At 39.7% G+C, this 17,058-nt stretch overlaps 1 protein-coding gene across 8 annotated transcripts in view; it reads right to left on the bottom strand.

Annotated features, from left to right (window-relative positions):
- ANKRD44 (ankyrin repeat domain 44) overlaps nucleotides 1-17,058 on the bottom strand; it is a 313,931-nt gene that overhangs the window by 102,566 nt on the left and 194,307 nt on the right. For 6 of the 8 annotated variants that reach the window (XM_029934164.1, XM_029934167.1, XM_029934169.1 and 3 more), the window contains exons 10-15: nucleotides 16,510-16,624; nucleotides 7,295-7,377; nucleotides 6,087-6,204; nucleotides 4,000-4,068; nucleotides 2,069-2,209; nucleotides 327-407 (exon numbers count right to left, since the gene is read on the bottom strand). In XM_029934164.1, the coding sequence (XP_029790024.1) occupies nucleotides 327-407; nucleotides 2,069-2,209; nucleotides 4,000-4,068; nucleotides 6,087-6,204; nucleotides 7,295-7,377; nucleotides 16,510-16,624 (607 nt within the window). The remainder of the gene's footprint in view (nucleotides 1-326; nucleotides 408-2,068; nucleotides 2,210-3,999; nucleotides 4,069-6,086; nucleotides 6,205-7,294; nucleotides 7,378-16,509; nucleotides 16,625-17,058) is intronic. The other 2 variants (XM_029934166.1, XM_029934170.1) reach the window with 1 other exon arrangement.

Raw genomic sequence — 17,058 nt, 5'->3', positions numbered from 1 at the left:
AGAGGCTTAATGTGTCCCTTGAGGCATATGATGCATGGCAGAGTCACAAACGATATTTAAGACACCTGTTCCTAAAAACTGCTGACCAAACACAGTGACAGTCTCAGAAAATATTTCAATTTTAGGAAGAGTTCCTTGTGTAAAAATAGCATAATCGAAGGATATATTAAAAGAGTCATTTCTTCGTCACCTAAGGCAAGTTCATATCACTTTCTCAATATTCTAAATCAAACCCCAGAATAGCAAGGCTGTCCTACGTGACAACCAAGAAAAGCAGACAAGCATCAATAACCACATCTTGTACTTTAAGCTGAGAAGACACTTACAGTGCAGCTTCCTTTTCCTTCAGCTCTCTGGCTCTTTCAAGTTCTTCTGAATTTTCATGGGCATTTCCTAAGATAGTCTTACTTCTCAGCATAAGGGAAGAAAAAAAATTACAATTATTCGTTTTAATGGCAAAGCTGCTAATGATTTTGGTACAGCTTCTAATTCAATGACTTTTTCCCCAACCCGAATGAAATAAACCCTGGTTTTCATTGAGGATATACGTGGTTCTCCTAAAGGTCATCTCATAAATCGATTCTCTCCCAAGGAACCTAATTGAGAGCATGGCTTTCCTAGAACTTCCACCCAGGTTTCAGTGAGTAAGACAACAATTAAGTCATCCACCCTTCCAAAAATATCCTAAATCCCCCAAGTAAATAGGAGGCACTTTAGCTTACACCTCCCTGACTCCTCACATTCCTGTTGCCTCTTTGTCAGTTCAGCATCTCATTTATCCAGGAGTGGGGTTCTAGTCACCCCTCAACTGCCAGAGCATTTCCTCATCACGTAGGGTTCCTTTTTCAGCTTTAACATTGAAGTATACTTGTTCCCCCATTCTTTTCTAAGTGAGCAGCATAGATCCTGCTACATAGTAGGTGCTCAGCAAATTGTTTGTTGAAATAATAATGTATGGGGCTATGGGATCCTGAGTGTAGCAACATCAGACTTGTCAATATTATATAAACATAAAAAGAAAAATGAACAATGTTTTCCAAACTGGAAATATGGATCATAATTCATTATGGAATTATGAAATTAATTTAGGAGATTGTAGTCATTAGGTTTTTTTAAAACAAAAGAAAAGAGAAAATACCAGAATCATCACACATTATAAAAGTAAATATGGTTTTATGAAATTTTTTTACATAAATATCCTTTTTACACACACACACATAGCTATATAGATATATAGATATTTAAAACCTATATCCTTGAGTACAGATTGGGCCATAATGTAAAACATATTTCTTACTGTGGGTCACTGTGTAAAATATTTAAAAGCCATTGCTGTATTAGAAAAGAATTTAGCACAGACCCAGAATCAATTCCACAGCACAGAGTGGCAAGTAAGGCAACAGCAAAAAGCATTCCTATGAAGGAGGCCCTGGTCCTCAAGTGTTTGAGAACAATCTCATAAGCAGTGGGCACCTCTCACATCATTTCCACCTGATCTGGTTCACGTATTTCTCCTTTTCATTCCTGGACACCTAGAATCCAATCATGTCCGGGGCATCCAACTTCCTTTCCTCCAGCTCCTGATAGAGCATTCATGCCCACCCAGGTTTGGAACAAGAGTGTCAATTTTACACATACTGACATTGCATTTGAAGGCTATTGGGCTTATGCACAGAAGCATATTTTCGACGTATGACGTATTTATTAGCAAATGTAAGTTTGAGAGCCAATGAAGCATTTAAGTGGTGATGATGGCAACTATAGTATATGACAAAATAAATCACAGCCAATCTTGAACGAACTGAAAACCTGTGCTTGACAGCTCCACTTGGCATTCAACCCGAAGACCAGAGAAGAAAAATAATTGGGCAGTGACACGTAATAATCAAACATAAAGAGAGCAGTATGGGAAAATCGGGGTTAGGGATGAGGCAATTCTAACTCCTCTGATCCTGGATGAGAGAGATTTTTCATTCACAGTTTCCATGAGGCAGCATGAAGAAAACACAGCAAACCCTCCCCCTCCCAGCCATACCCCCAAATTAAATTTGAGCAAGGCTGTTTTTACTTTCTATCCATGTCTGATGCAGCAGCATAGTGCAAAGCTGTCCGTCCCCAGTCATCTGTTTCATTAACATTGGCCCCTGTGGTCACTAATGTCTCAATACAGTGGAAATGACAATTTGCAGCTGCGTAGTGCAAAGGTGTCCTGAAAAACAAAGAGCAATTTCCTACTTCATTCAGTCTGAAAAAGAGACCCCGCCCCCACCATCAGCATTAGCACTGGCAGCCATATTCCTGGGAGTGGGGAAAGCTCTTCAGCTCTCAGAGTGTGGACACGAAGGGACATGCCTTCCTTTGAATTTATAATTGGAGCTGAGGATACAAAGGCAGTGGCCCCCTACTGGAGGCTCTAACCTTTCTTTCCATTCCTAGTGCCTATCCTGGTTCAGACCTACATTATTACTCTTTCAGACTACTGCAATACCATCCTTATTGGCCTCCTTACCTCTAATCAAATTTCCATCAATTTCTAACTGGTATGAATGAAGAATTGGGTTTTCTAAGGTCCAATACCCACATACAACACCCTGATGTCAACCCATCAGTCCTCTCCACTGAACAAAGCCTTGATTCCTTAGTCTGGAATGGAAGACCTCCCCAAGCTGGGCCCAAACTACCTTTATAAAGTATCTCTCTCTCCCCTGGATGCACCCATTACTATAAGCCCCTTGGGGGTAGGGATGTAGGTTAATGGGAAGAGCAAGGCCCGTGGGCTGTACCAAACCACATCCCCTCTCTGAGTCTGGGCTTCCTCATCCTTGCTTCAATAAGGACCTGTGAACTGCTGTCCCCTAACATCTATTCTAGGTCTAAAATTCCTAAAATTGCACGTGCACATGTTAACTTATTACATGTATAACTCATTTAGTTTCTCCAAGCCATTTTTCTTCATGTATTAGAAAAGGATAATAAGCATCCCCATATATATCTCATAGAGATACTCTGAAAAACCAAGTGGGTAATCTATAGGAAACACATGCACCTTATAAAGCATAAGGCACTGCAGAGATATGAAGTGATTTATATTATTTCTTTTTAGTCCTCAATTATTTAATAGTTTATCTGTTGTGCCTAGCCTATATTTAGGGCATAATCATCAAATGAATTACTTTATATCAAAGTAAATAACTTTACTTCAAGAACTATTGATTAATTTTCAAGTACTACTCTTTTATATTTTGCAGTCAATGTATGGGCTCTTTTACCAGTTGACTTTCTCTTCTTTCGTCCCCCAAAAGGTAAATTACAAGCATTCTTTTCTTTTATTTATTTATTTATTATTTTTAATACTTTATTGTCAAATTGGTTTCCATATAACACCCAGGAGTGCCCTCCTCCATTACCACTACCTCCCTTCCCCTTTCCCCTCCCCCTTCAACCCTTGGTTGATTTAGTTTTCAGTATTTAATAGTCTCATTATAAGCATTTTACAAGACCCAGTCCTGTTCCTCCGGAGACCTATGGACAGGTGAGAGGAGAGACAGGAAACAGAGAGTCCGCTAGAACAATGTGACGTGTGCTCCAGTTGTGAAGTAGGGAGGGCACCAGGGTAGGGGGAGGGAGGTGTTACATGACCTAAGTATGGAAAGGTGAGTAGGAGTTATTCTGGGTAGGTTTGTAAGAGAAGAAACCAGTAGCAACTCTAAGAGCCAGGGTGCACATGGAGAGGAGGGGAAGAGAGATGCATGAAAAAAAAAAAAATCCCAACTGAAAGAAGACACAACTGACATTTCTAAACAGAGCTGCGAGGAGATGCTTTCCTTGGGGCTTGTGCCTGCTTTGTTGTGTTTGACTACACAAAGGGATTTCCTTCTGAGGACAGACTCTCCCCAGCAAGCTTCCCTGTTTAGCATTTCAATGTAACATGATTTCCAGATGGACTGCTCCCCACTCCTTTTACTTAGGCACTTGAAGCAGAGTTCCCTGTTTACATACCTCCCACACTTGTCCTTTTTATGGAAATCTGCTCCGCTGCTCTGCAAGAGTTTTATACATTCCACATTACTAGAAAGACAGGGAAAACATCATTAAGATGGTAGAGGTCAATGGCTGGGCTATCTTGAGAAAGAGCTGTTTTTGGTGGAGCACAAGCCAAGATGAAATGATAGCTCTAGCTTTGAATTCTGCTAATGCAAAACCAACCTGAATATATTAGAGGAAAGTAGTATCGTATCGTAAGGATCGAAAGTTCCTGGAATTCCTTTTTCCAAGCCAATAAATCAAGGCATTAAAGAGCCTGATGGAACATTTTCAATTCCATGACCACGGTATTTAATGATTATTACATGGTTATTATTACATGATTAAACTGTTTAGTGTTGGTTTTTTCATTTATCCTAAAATTCTCTTTCAAAACCACTAAGGGTTTGGGAAATAACCCCTTAAACTTTTAAACAATAAGCCAGGATGGAGAAGCATTACCTTTTATCACAGGAGAATGAATTCACTGTGATAACCATTTTCAACCCAGACTTTTGATAATGGAAAATAAAACAGCTGCATTTCCCTGTCCTTGTAATATAGGTAATTAAATGTGCAAAAAATAAAAGGTCAAAGTGATGTAATGGGGCATAGTGATCTTCCAAATCTTCTTTGTCATTTCAGAAGCAATAAATCATGTTTAGTAAAGAAAAAAGGATGTGCCAAAGTGAATTTTCCTATTGAAGGGCATGTAGCTAAATATTAAATCTAATAGGAGCTTCAGATATGACTCCAGAATGGTGTACTGCTGCTCTCCCTGTAGGTCTGATATTTTTTTCAAATGTTGACATAAAAAAGACAATCCTCCATTACGGTTTTAAACTTGGGAAAAAAAATAAACTTGGAATGTTGAGAAGTAGTCTCGGATTCATTGTTTTATTATCATTTAAGTAAGAAAAATGATCTCATTAATGATGAACCTAAGCAGGGTCCCCTCTTCCCCCCATCCACCCTCTGTGGTCACCTCTCTCAGAGAACTAGCTGTTTCAGTCATAAAATATAAGAACTTTCTGAGACCGTTACGTGTCGGTGTGGCATGCCAGTTGATACAAAGCACCTGTCTCTTACTGAATGAAGCCAAAGGGTCAAAGGCAGAGGCAGATCTAGTTGTGTGGCTCATGAAGCTCACATGATTTGGGGAGAGGGGTAGGGGAGAAGAATATTCATTTAAAAAATAATACATAATTATGAGTATAAAACTAAATACAATATTTTAGAAGGGACCCACGTAAATAAAGGCCCTGAAGCTTCAGAGTCAACCCACCTCTGATAAAGAGGTAATGCCTTTGATACTGTACAGATGACAAATGGAGAAGCATTGCTGTTCCTTAAGGACTAGAAAATTGATTAAGAACTAACACCTTACCCAAACAAGGTCATCTGAGAGAGGCCATGTTTGGTCAATGTACAGTCATATATCAACAATATATAGATCAGAGCCCGAATCTCACGACTGATATGAAAAAGAGTACCTGATGAAAAATGCTTTTTTAAAGTACGACTTAAAAAAAGGCAAGGATTAAATCATTCCTTGCCCATCCCTTGGGTTTTCTTGACCTTTGTTCACATTTAACCATTTAAGTACTTAAAAGTAAGTTTTGAAATAAGGACAAAAATATCTGTAAATAAACATGAACTACTTCAATCTTGGATTCCTGGCTCATCATCCACCTACCAGCAACAACAAAAAAGAAAAACTGAGGGAAAAAATCTCAAATTATTTTCTTTTTATAGAGTATCAACTAGATACATATTCTATAGGCTTGAAGACCTACAGTTTTTAAAAAATAAGGAAGAGAAAGAGAAGCGAAAAGAAAAATGATCTTCTCTATGAGATGGGTTAACAATTTTTCTTTGGAAGAACAAACATACAATTAATCTGGAAATGCAACAGTGATAGTGATATTGGTATTGGTATTGGTAGAAATGATTCTTACCCATCTTACTACAGAAATTGACTTTGATTCACAGACAACTTGAGTCAATGAAGATAAATTAGAGAAGTCAAGTCATAAAATAACAACAAATTGCTAACTACTCACCCTCCTGCAGCAGCAGCATGAAGGCACGTTCTTCCAAATTTATCTGGGGTGTCTATTTCAAAGCCTGCAGACAGCACGTGCTCATTACTAAACAAGGATACTATGCTATACTTTTGTCCTAGTTAAACCACAAGAAACATTGCAGAGACAGAAAAATCAGTTAGTAGAAAAACCAGAATGCAAGCAATTATAGTCAGAAAGAAGTTGTCATGGAAACGAATGGTAACTGCTCAAGCTTGGCAATTTTATAGGAAGAACCGTGAAGTCTAGAAGAATTTATTTTCACATTCAGCCCTGGGTGAACCACAGCCCCATATTTCAATCCCAGGGTAGAAATTTATGAAACCAATTTGAGATAAGTAGGGCAATAGACAGGCAGACAGAACACATGAAGAAAACATGGACAGCAAAGGAGTAATCTTAACATGCTGGAGTAGATATTTTTTTCATGTGTATTATTAGCCTTCAGTTGGTTTCAGATCTGGAAAACATGCTTTCATGCAGGGATTATTTTTAAACATGCCCAAAGCAGTGAAAGCAGAATCAACCATAGGTAAAGCACTTAAAAGGAAAAAAAATGCCTCTGGGATGTCTGTTGAATTAACTCATAAACAATCTTTGCCTTGCAGACCTCCATCACCTTTGAAAGCCAGGAACTTCTTAATACATGGAGGTTGGCAGAAGCAGTGATAATAAAGATTAGCAAAGCTCCAAATCAGAAAGAATTTCTTGGTTCCAAACAGGCCCACATTAAAAAAATAAAATAAAAATTAAACCTAGTTGGAGGGGATCAGACTTTAGTAATTTTACAGAGGGTACAGAATGGGTATGACATTTCTACTGTCAAAATGTGAGGGATTTGGCCTTTTTCCTTTGTTGAAAAGATTAACTGTTAAATCCACCATTTTCAGCCTCAAAGATGTTTTCTCTGATTATGAGAAACTTCCGGTAAGCTATGGCCATCCCTTCCTGCCTCTCCCTCTGGATCACCCAAGCTTGACCTTGAAAAACAGACAAGGCTCTCACTCTGGGGCAGGAATATGGACACTCAAGCAGTAACAACACCAAGTACTGCTGGGAGCTGTCCCCAGACCAGGTCAGGAATACCATGAAGCGCAGGCAGCCACTTACTCTGACCCGACACCTAGAGCCATCTGGCTCATTTCCAGGACACATTAAGCCTCATCTGTGGTAATGGGGTAACTTACCCGATGATAGCAGCTTTCTGCAGCAGTCAGAGTGAGCATTTAGGGCAGCTAAATGTAAGGGGAACATGCTATGGATTCCACACCTGAGGAGGAAAAGAACAGAGCAGCTCAACGGCAGCAGATCTCAAGACGCCTGCAGAACAACAGCAACCTTTCTAGAAGTTCTCTGATGAAAATGAAATCCAGAACACCTTGCTAGGGACTCTTGCCTGAAATAATTTTATATTCTTTCACTCAGATAGGAATTATCAATAATTTTCTTCCCTCAAATAATAAAATCCTAAACCTAGACCAGAATTAAAAACCCCTAACAACAAGGAATGTAGATCTTCTTTTTTTTAATTAAAAATTTTTTTTAAATATTTTTTTATTTTTGAGAGTAAGAGAGAGAACGTGAGCAAGGGAGGGGCAGAGAGAGGGAGACACAGAGTCTGAAGCAGCTCCAGGCTCTGAGCTGTCAGCACAGAGCCAGACGCGGGGCTCAAACCCCTGAGCTGAAGTTGGACCCTTAACCTACTGAGGCGTCCAGGTGTCCTTAGGAATGTAGATCTTCAAGAAAATGTTTCCTATAAATGGTGATTCTACATTGAGAATTAGTTTACCTTTTTTTTTTCCAGCTTAGCAATTTTATGTGAGCAACCTATTTTACTCAGCAACCTGTTTTATTCCTTGAATTGATAAATAAAGACTATTGACTTATTATGTGCTAAGCAGTTGGCTAAGAATAATGGGTGCATTATTGAAAATGAAATTTTGGATGAGAATAAAAACTAATGTTTACCTTTTGCAGGTGCAATTTCATCTTCCTAACAGACTCTTATACTGCCTATTAACCCACATCAAGACACCAGTCATGAAAATGCATTGAAGCAGTAAACATTACCTTGCATACATTTCATAAATCTAGCATATTTTCCCTAACAGTATCACAGAAAGAATCTTGGAAAGGACTTTTTAGACTGGTATCCCACCATAAAACAGTCCCCAGGATGATCCCTTAAGGCATCGGCGGCCTTCTGATTGCTTTCAGAATCAAATCTTCCTCTTGCCCGTCACCTCTCCTCAAACAAGGACCTCAAGCCATGTGCGGAACTATAGTTCCTAAAAAACAGCATCATCAGGAGTTTCCTGGGTACTTACAAGCATTTATAATGTTAGTGTTCAGTTCTCAGAACATCTCATTATATTCAAATACTGTATTTCACATTTTGCAAATCTTCTGCATAACTCAAGTATATGTATTTACATCTGCAGCATATTAATGACCTACGTTTCTTCTCTGCCACACAAAGTTGCTGTTTTCAGATTCTACACTGCATTAAAAACACATACGGTTTGAATCTGTTAGGTTCCAGATACATGAATTTTATTTGCTATCTCAAAAGCTATTATGATGTGTGCGAACGTGTGAAAGTATCTACATATTCACAGATATTTCATGGTACGCAGTGTTTTGCCAAATCTGAGTCTGCCAGCAACTAACCACCTCTCTCTTTCCGTCAAAACTTCTCTCTGTGTATCGGTGTTTTTTGTTCAGTCTTCCCTCTGTTCGTTTTCCTTTCCCTATATGGAGATTTCCAACCCGGAGTATATAATAGCTGGCATCCATCAAGAGATGCAATTTGCCTGTCTTCCGGGCAGCGTCATGCGGGGGAGAACTGCTTGTAATTGCCTCTCTTATCATTTACAAAAAAATTCTGAGACGTAATTGTACCAGTGACAACCTTGATGCTCATGGAAAGGAAGAGAGAGTTGGGGGTGGGAGAGAAGTCTCTCTCTAGGCTGCTGCTTATACTGTTCCCTCTTGATTCCAGTGAAACATAGTAATTTTTGAAAATGTATAACATGCTTTAAAAACACCTAACTAAATAGAATTTTAAGCCAATGAGATTTTACCTAACCATTTTGTTTGTTTAGGGTAGGTAAGGCAAAAATATATGATTATATTAATATCTCTGGATATTTTCAAGAGAAAAACAATACTTTCTAGGATGGTTTTAAGTTCCTGAAAGAATGTGCTGAAATTGGATTGGATCTCTCAAGATTTCGTTGATCCTTCCTCATTTGTTAAAAATAATTTTAATAAAAATATATAAATATATGTGTACAAATATATGTAAAATATATATTAAAAATTTATACATTACACACATATATACATACATATGCACACATATATGTATACATGCAAAATAGTATATATTTTATAAGGGTACAAAAAATATATATCTTTATATACAATAATACAAGCAAATGAGTTGGAGAAAATAGCATCAACAGCTATAAGAAACCAATTAGGAAAGACATAAAAAGTGTAAGTGATAGTATAACAGCAATAGTATTGTAACATATTTCATAAACTTCATCATTGTCTTCAGATAGTTCATCATACTCTATATTAGTTAATTCTTTTTTTTCCTGCTACGTATAAACTTGAGAAGACAAGGGAAGTAGAACCATACTAAAAGATCTAACAAAAATTCTATTTGGTATATATTTTTTAGTCTTTAACCCATAAAAAATCACAATGTCAATTAGGTTTTGAAAAACATTAATTTAGACTCAAGTCTAAGATAGTTGGCAAATATCAGGCCAAGATTGGAAAGAGAATAAAAATTGAATTCAGAATCTCTCAATCACTTTAGAAATGATTCATACATTCCAAAATAAAATTACTCCTTTATTGTTATAAAGTAAGACTGCTTTTGTAAGGAAAGGTCATAAAACCTTTGGCAGGAAAATTAGGGTTTGGCTGTCTTCGTCAAATAAGAAGCATCATCTTACTTCATCAGGGATATATCAAAGACGATCAAGAAATAAAGATGTCAGATAACCCTAAACTTGACAATGCATAAATTACAGGAGAGGGGAGACCAATTTCACCTAAGCTGCTACATTCATTTGACCAGTCATAAAATTAATGAGACACATTTGTATTAGCTCTTTCTAATTTAGCTGTTACCTGCGTCTCCTACCCAGTTACTTCAGAATAAATGAGGTCAGGATAAAGTGTAGGGAGCTATTAGAAGTAAGGAAAGGGCTCATGCAGTATTAGAATAATAGTTCTTTTAAGCTTTTTCCTTGGCATCAGAGAGCTATGGCTGACCCTTCCCACCTCCAGTGCTTTCTAGAGCCTTCACTTACGCGGTATGCCAAAAAACACTGGGGTTAAGGTGATGGGATTAGAAACCTTTGGTTTGAGTCCCAGTTTTGACACTTGTTAGCTATTTGATCTTTAGGAAGTACACGATGGTTCCCTCATCCAGAAAATAAAGATAATAATAGTGTCAAGTGCTCAGAGCAATTGTAAGGATTAATTAATAATACATACATAATGCTAAATAAGGGGTCTGGGTCACAATAAGCCTTTACCATACAAGTTAGTATTATTATTGCCCTTGAAATTATTATTAGCTTAGTTGGAAAATGGGCAGCCTATGAGTTTTGAAGCTGTAATCAGGCAATGATTCCTTAAAATCAGGTTTGTGATTCTTTAAACCCAAGAATAAATTGTGATCTGCTAGCATTTCTGTTATCTTTCTACATTTCAAAATTCTTTACAATAATTATCTCACAAGTCTCCTAGGGAAGGTGGGTTGATTTAGTTTTGCCCACTGAGCAGGTGAGATAAAAACATGTGATGGTTTTTGATCCTCAAATGATTTTATAATTCTGACTCAACTGACCAACCTAAATAAAAAGATCAGTTTCCTGTGAGTTTTATCTATGTCATTCCAAGTACTATCATGCACGCCAAGTTACAGGCATTTGGGTGTAACACAATAATGAGGCCTGGTCCTTGCTGTTTGCAACCTATTGACATTCTTAGTGGTTTTTTTTTTTAATTGAGAGCAAACACTCTGATGTGCCTTACAAGGTCCCTTTGGGGTCTAGGTGTTGCTTAAACCCTCCAGTATCCTAGAATCTCAGTGGACTTCTATCCCTTCCTCCTGGAGGAGCCAAGGCTCATTCCTGCCCAGGCTTTGTTTGGTACATGCAGGTCCCTCTTGAAACTCATCCTTCTGCCTGGCTTCTTGTAGCCTTTCTCAGACTGCATCTCTGGGGGCACTGGAAACACCTTTGGGCTTTCAAGAGTTCTTAATGGGAATTTTTAAACTGTCTTTTCCTTTTGATGCCAACCTAAAGCAAATGGTATATAAAAGCATATTTTGGCTCATTTCAACACTCACCTTCTTACTACTGAGCCTGAGTCTGTATTTAGGGTTCCACTGCTGCCACATGGAACTACTGTGATTGGCAGGGGCCAATATGAACAGAAGGAATGTGGAATTAGTAGACAAATGATGTCTGGACCTGGGAAGGGCGAGCGATAATGCAGTCTGCTGAGCCTTCTATATGCACAGAATTTGGCGGTAGTTGACCTTTGTGTCATGTGACAAGCCCACGGTTCCTCTACTGCGTTCGAAGCCACTCCCAAACCCTACTCCCCCAGCATGTATGGACCTTGAAAGAGTCAGCCACCATGACAATTTCGTGAAAATGGTGACTGAATTTTGACAAATGGTGTACTACCACATCGTCCACAACCCAGAGAGGCAGCAAGCCTCTTGCTGAGGAGACTCGCCTCCAGATCCAAATGGAGAGAGTCTCATTTCCACCCCCTCACAAGCTCTGTGACCTTGGGCAAGTAACTGAGCTTCTCTGTGTCTCATTTACTTCACCTATAAGACGGTGATAATAGTATCACTTACTCCATGGAGTAAATTAAATGTAATTCCTCAGAGTGGCGCCTCACATGACTAAGCACTCATGAATGTTTGCTCCTACTGTAAACCTGTTAAAGTTGCATACTGTTCTGCTAAGGATTTACCCAAGGGATACAGGAGTGCTGATGCATAGGGGCACATGTATCTTAATGTTCACAGCAGCACTGTCAACAATAGCCAAATCATGGAAAGAGTCTAAATGTCCATCAACTGATGAATGGATCAAGAAGATGTGGTGTATCTATACAATGGAATACAACATGGCAATGAGAAAGAATGAAATCCGGCCATTTGTAGCAATGTGGATGGAACTTGAGGGTATTATGCTAAGTGAAATGAGTCAGGAAGAGAAGGATAGATACCATATGTTTTCACCCATAAGTGGAACAGGAGAAACTTAACAGAGGACCATGGGGAAGGGGAAGGCAAAAAAAAAAAAATAGCTGGGGAGAGGGAGGGAAACAAACCATGAGAGACTCCTGAATACTGAGAACAAACTGAGGGCTGATGGTGGTGGGGGAGAGGGGAAGGGGGTGATGGGCATGGAGAGGGCACTTGTTGGGATGAGGACTGGATGTTATACGGAAGCCAACTTGACAATAATCTATAAAAGGAAAAAAAAGTTGAGTGCTGTTTGAATGTATTTTGTATTTTGGGGGGTATTTATTGATAAAATAGAGACAAAAGCCTAAGGAGTTTCTATCTAGTCTTACATTTATACATATTTAAGTAACACTGTAATAAAAATAATTTGTCTACATTCAGAATCTGCAAGATTCCCATGACCTAACTCATTGCTATTCACCCTGCGGTCTCCAGTAGCCTTCGCTCCTCCTGGCAACCCCACCCAGCCCTGCCATGTTCCACACAGGTTCTGTATCCAGCAGCACCCAGCGACTGTTCTGGCATCACACTTTGCACCCATGATTGTAACTGCTTATTTAAATCTTGCCCCCAATAAATTCTAAGTTCCTTGAGGGCAGGGAATTCTGTAACACCGGGCCTGACACAGGGGTAACACTTCACAGACCTTCAATAAACATTTAGTGATTGAACAGGTGTCAGAACCAGTTACCTATTAAACTATAAGACCCCTAATTTTGCAGTGGTTGAGGCAGAAAAACAAGTGAGAACATAATTAGTAAAGTAGAAGACAAATTAAAATCCCAGAGAAAAGTGCTCCAAACCTAAAAAATTTAAAGAAGAAAAACCAAAGGGCTTTGACACCACATAAAATTGTGTGAGCACTGAGTCAATTTGCAGAAAGTACTCTGACTTAAAGTTCAGAAGAGGAAAAAGAACACCAAAAATATTCATTCAGCCCTAGAATGAGATTCAAATAAATTCATAAGAAAGTATGACCATAACGTGTCATATGGAGATCTTTTAAAATACATTTGGTTGTATTGTATATGAATGAGGATAGGTTACTTTTCATAGATGCAACTTGTTTGTTTTCTTACTTATAGAAGGAAAGTCCTACTTTCCTCCTCTTTAATGAGGTACTCTACATAGATTCTACAAGAAGAGTGATTTTCTGGGGCCTTTAGCAAAGCTAATCTTCTCCAACCTTCCCCCCCCCAACCACCCCCGCACCTCATTTTGATATTTCCCCTCAGGTGATTTCACTCCCCACACACTACACACACACTCACACACACACCACAACACACATGATTGCAGCCTAATGAACTGCAGTTTGCTACAGGTTGGGGCAGAGAGAGAAAATCCCAAGTAGGCTCTGCACTGTGCTCAGAGTCTGATGCAGGGCTCAACTCATGAACCATGAGATCATGACCTGAGCTGAAACCAAGAGTCAGATGCTTAACTGACTGAGCCACCCAGGCACCCCACTGCAGGGGGCATTCTCATCCCCAGATATGCTGTGACAAAAGCAGATGTGGCTCTTTACGGCTGGGACAATGTTTGCCTTAGTGGCATCCCCAGGACACACACACTCAATGGAAGGAAAGGGCACTTGAAAAACAATGCCATCTCTAAGGCGCTTTAGCCACATGGTGTGTGTTTGCATAAACTGAAGGCAAAATCGTTACTGAGAAATGAACTTTGTGCTTATTGAGTAAATGTGTTTGGGGAAATTTTAAATAAGTAGTGGGCCTCGTTTTTCCCTCATGCAGATCCAAATCTGACAGAAAATCAGAAATTCATGGTTGTTTGGCTAAAACTCCCCAAGTGACCCTAAGTTAGAAGGAAAGTACCGCTGAAAATATTAACATATCACAGGTGAAGTGCGTGTGCCTAGACAGTCTACATCTGCCTAATGAACACTGAGCATTTGCAGTCCCTGGCTTGCAGGAGCTATGATCTGGTTCAGAACTCTGACTGTGTAAAAAGCCTTCTGAATCCTAGGAGTGCTCTTCCCACAAGACTGAACTGTTTCTTTTAACTTGCAAAACCCTAGTCAGAAATGTCCTTTATTCTGAAAAGAGACAGCCTGCTGTTCTTCCTATTCGTCAGTATGTCCCTCTCTTTCCATGCCCACGGTCATCCTGAGCCCAAGCCCTCATCTTTTCCTCCCTGGACTTTTGCAAGAGACCGCCACGTGTTTGTGCTCTGGACCGCCTCCCACATGTCTGGGCTATTGTCAGAGTGATCTTTCTCACATACAAATGGGATCATTAGACACAAACTTCCCTCCCTATGTCCACTCAGAATTTCTTAACAGTTTCCAAATGCCTCAGAACAGAATCCAAATCCTTAGCAGGACATGCAAGGTCCTTCAGAATGTGGCTCTTCCTGCCTTTGTACCTCAATTCTTTCCCTTCCTCCACACACATCAGATAAGCCAGGCTTGGGAATCTGCTTTCAACACATGCATATATTTGTGCTTTTGTAAATACTGTTCCCTCTTCCTGCAATGGCCTTCCTTGCCTTCCCTCTATCTTTTTACCTCACACGATTTTGCTCTATTGGCAAACACCCATCCCTCCTTCCTTTTGCTAAAATGCCCCATCTTCTGTGAAACCCGCAGAGTCAGGGTCTCCTTGCCTGTTCCCATAGCGCGGTACCAACCCCACAATCCTGCAGGCATCTGCTCTGCTCTTAGTCCCACCGCTGGACTGGGACCCCAGAAGGTCGCTGGAACCCACCAATGCCTTCCATGGATTATGTAAATCTCAGCTTATTCTCAAGCAAGGTTTTCAATTCTGTTGCACAATACTTGGCAAATAAAATAGAATCCCTTGTGTTACACTGTCCTTATATCACTCTCCTGAATATTTAGTTTTTCTTTCCCAAAGTCTCTGTGATCAAAGCTACACTCTTTATTCCATCATTTAAAGCTCTCTTTAATTTGGTTCTACAAGATATCATTAAGTAATAAAAAAAATTTACTGATAACTTCCTATGTGCTAGCACTCTTCAAAGAGCTTTTTAACATGGATTATCTTGTTTGATAATGTCAGCAGATATATTTATGTAACTCATACAGATCTTAACCTCTAGCCAAAAGATTTACTAATAATTATGTCCTTTAATCCTCATAACAAATCCATGGGGAAGTACGATTATTACTCCTATTTTTGAAATGAGGAAACCAAAGCACAGAGGCATTAAGCAACGGCTCGAGGTACCTCAGTTCACAGGCAAGGTGGCCTGGACTGGAGCCCAGGTAGAGCCCATGAAAACCTGGGCTCCTGTGCAACGTATGAGCTCAGGGCAGAGCACTGTGGAATTGGACTCTTTCAACCCTTGGTCCTGCTTTCCCCCACGCCCAGGAGGCCACCTCCTGCTCTACTCACATCACTGTCATCCCTCAAAGCCTACCTAAAACTCACCTTCTGCTTAAAGGCTTCCCTGAAAACTTTGGCCGCCTTTGAGCTCTCTCCTTCCTGTCTACACTCTGTGGTATATCCTGTCTGCACTGAACATCTTGCCACTTAAATCCTGCTTCATGCAGAACTTTATGATATACTATCTTGCATGGTTCTTCGTCTTAAGAGGGCCTTGGACTTCGAACAGAATTATGAGCTCCTCGAAGAACCAACCAGGCAACTTATTTCTGAAATTTCCCATAGCATCTCACGTTGTAATGGGCTTGTACAGCTGCTTTACATGTTCTTGTTGAAATACAAAATGAAGTCAGGTCCCCCTTCCCAATGTAGCAGATTTACTCAGTTGTACCCCATACGCATATCATTAAAACTGAGGAAGCATCCTGAAAAAATTCTGAATTTGCCCAATTATATTGTAGTTTTCCTCCTTAACTGACATTAAACATTGGAAAGAACAGAATATTAGGAAGTAGAGATAGGAATAGAATTCAAGTCTCCTTGGTTAAAACCACTGGAATGGGCCTCTTTCTGCTGTAGCTGAAAATATAATGGACTCTTCCTTGCATCCATCATTTAAAGTCACTTAATTTCACTTAAATTTCATTTGTTTTTAGCACAATGGTACAGATCCACGCTAACCTAGAGAAGTGGAAATCATCTACTGCACGGCAGAATCCCTTCTGCTGTAACCTACTTGGCTGTGTCAGCTCCACTGGTTATTAAGGTGTTAATCAAAAGCTCATGACCGTATCTTGCAGCCACGTGCAGAGGAGTGTTGCCATCCTTATCCACACAGTCAATTTCACCTCCTGAAAGAGATGTTTGAAAACAGGATAACATAAGGATTCAGGTTGATTCAGATACTGCATTCCGTGCTAGCTACTCCTGTTGTCCAAATGTTGATTTCTCTTCCCATCTGTGTACGTCTCTGTTCTGAAGTACATGAATGTCTGTCCAGGCAGACAGGTCACCATCTAAAGTAGAAGTATTATTAAATCTACACAGAGGGAAGTCTATTAGAAATGCTCTTGAAAAATCTTTCCATATTGTCTTATTAAAGATCTAAAATCCAGGGGTGCCTGGGTGGTTCAGTTGGTTGAGCATCCGACTTCGGCTCAGATCATGAGCTCACAGTTCATGGGCTCAAGCCGGTGTCAGCTTCTGTGCTGACAGCTTGGAGCCTAGAGTCTTCTTTGGATTCTGCATCTCCCTCTTTCTCTGCCCCTCCCCCATTCATGCTCTG

Source organism: Suricata suricatta, chromosome 3 (genome assembly GCF_006229205.1).
Source record: "Suricata suricatta isolate VVHF042 chromosome 3, meerkat_22Aug2017_6uvM2_HiC, whole genome shotgun sequence".
NCBI lineage: Eukaryota > Metazoa > Chordata > Mammalia > Carnivora > Herpestidae > Suricata > Suricata suricatta.
The sequence above is the reverse complement of the archived record's forward strand: the minus strand, read 5'-3'. Positions and strand labels throughout refer to the sequence as shown.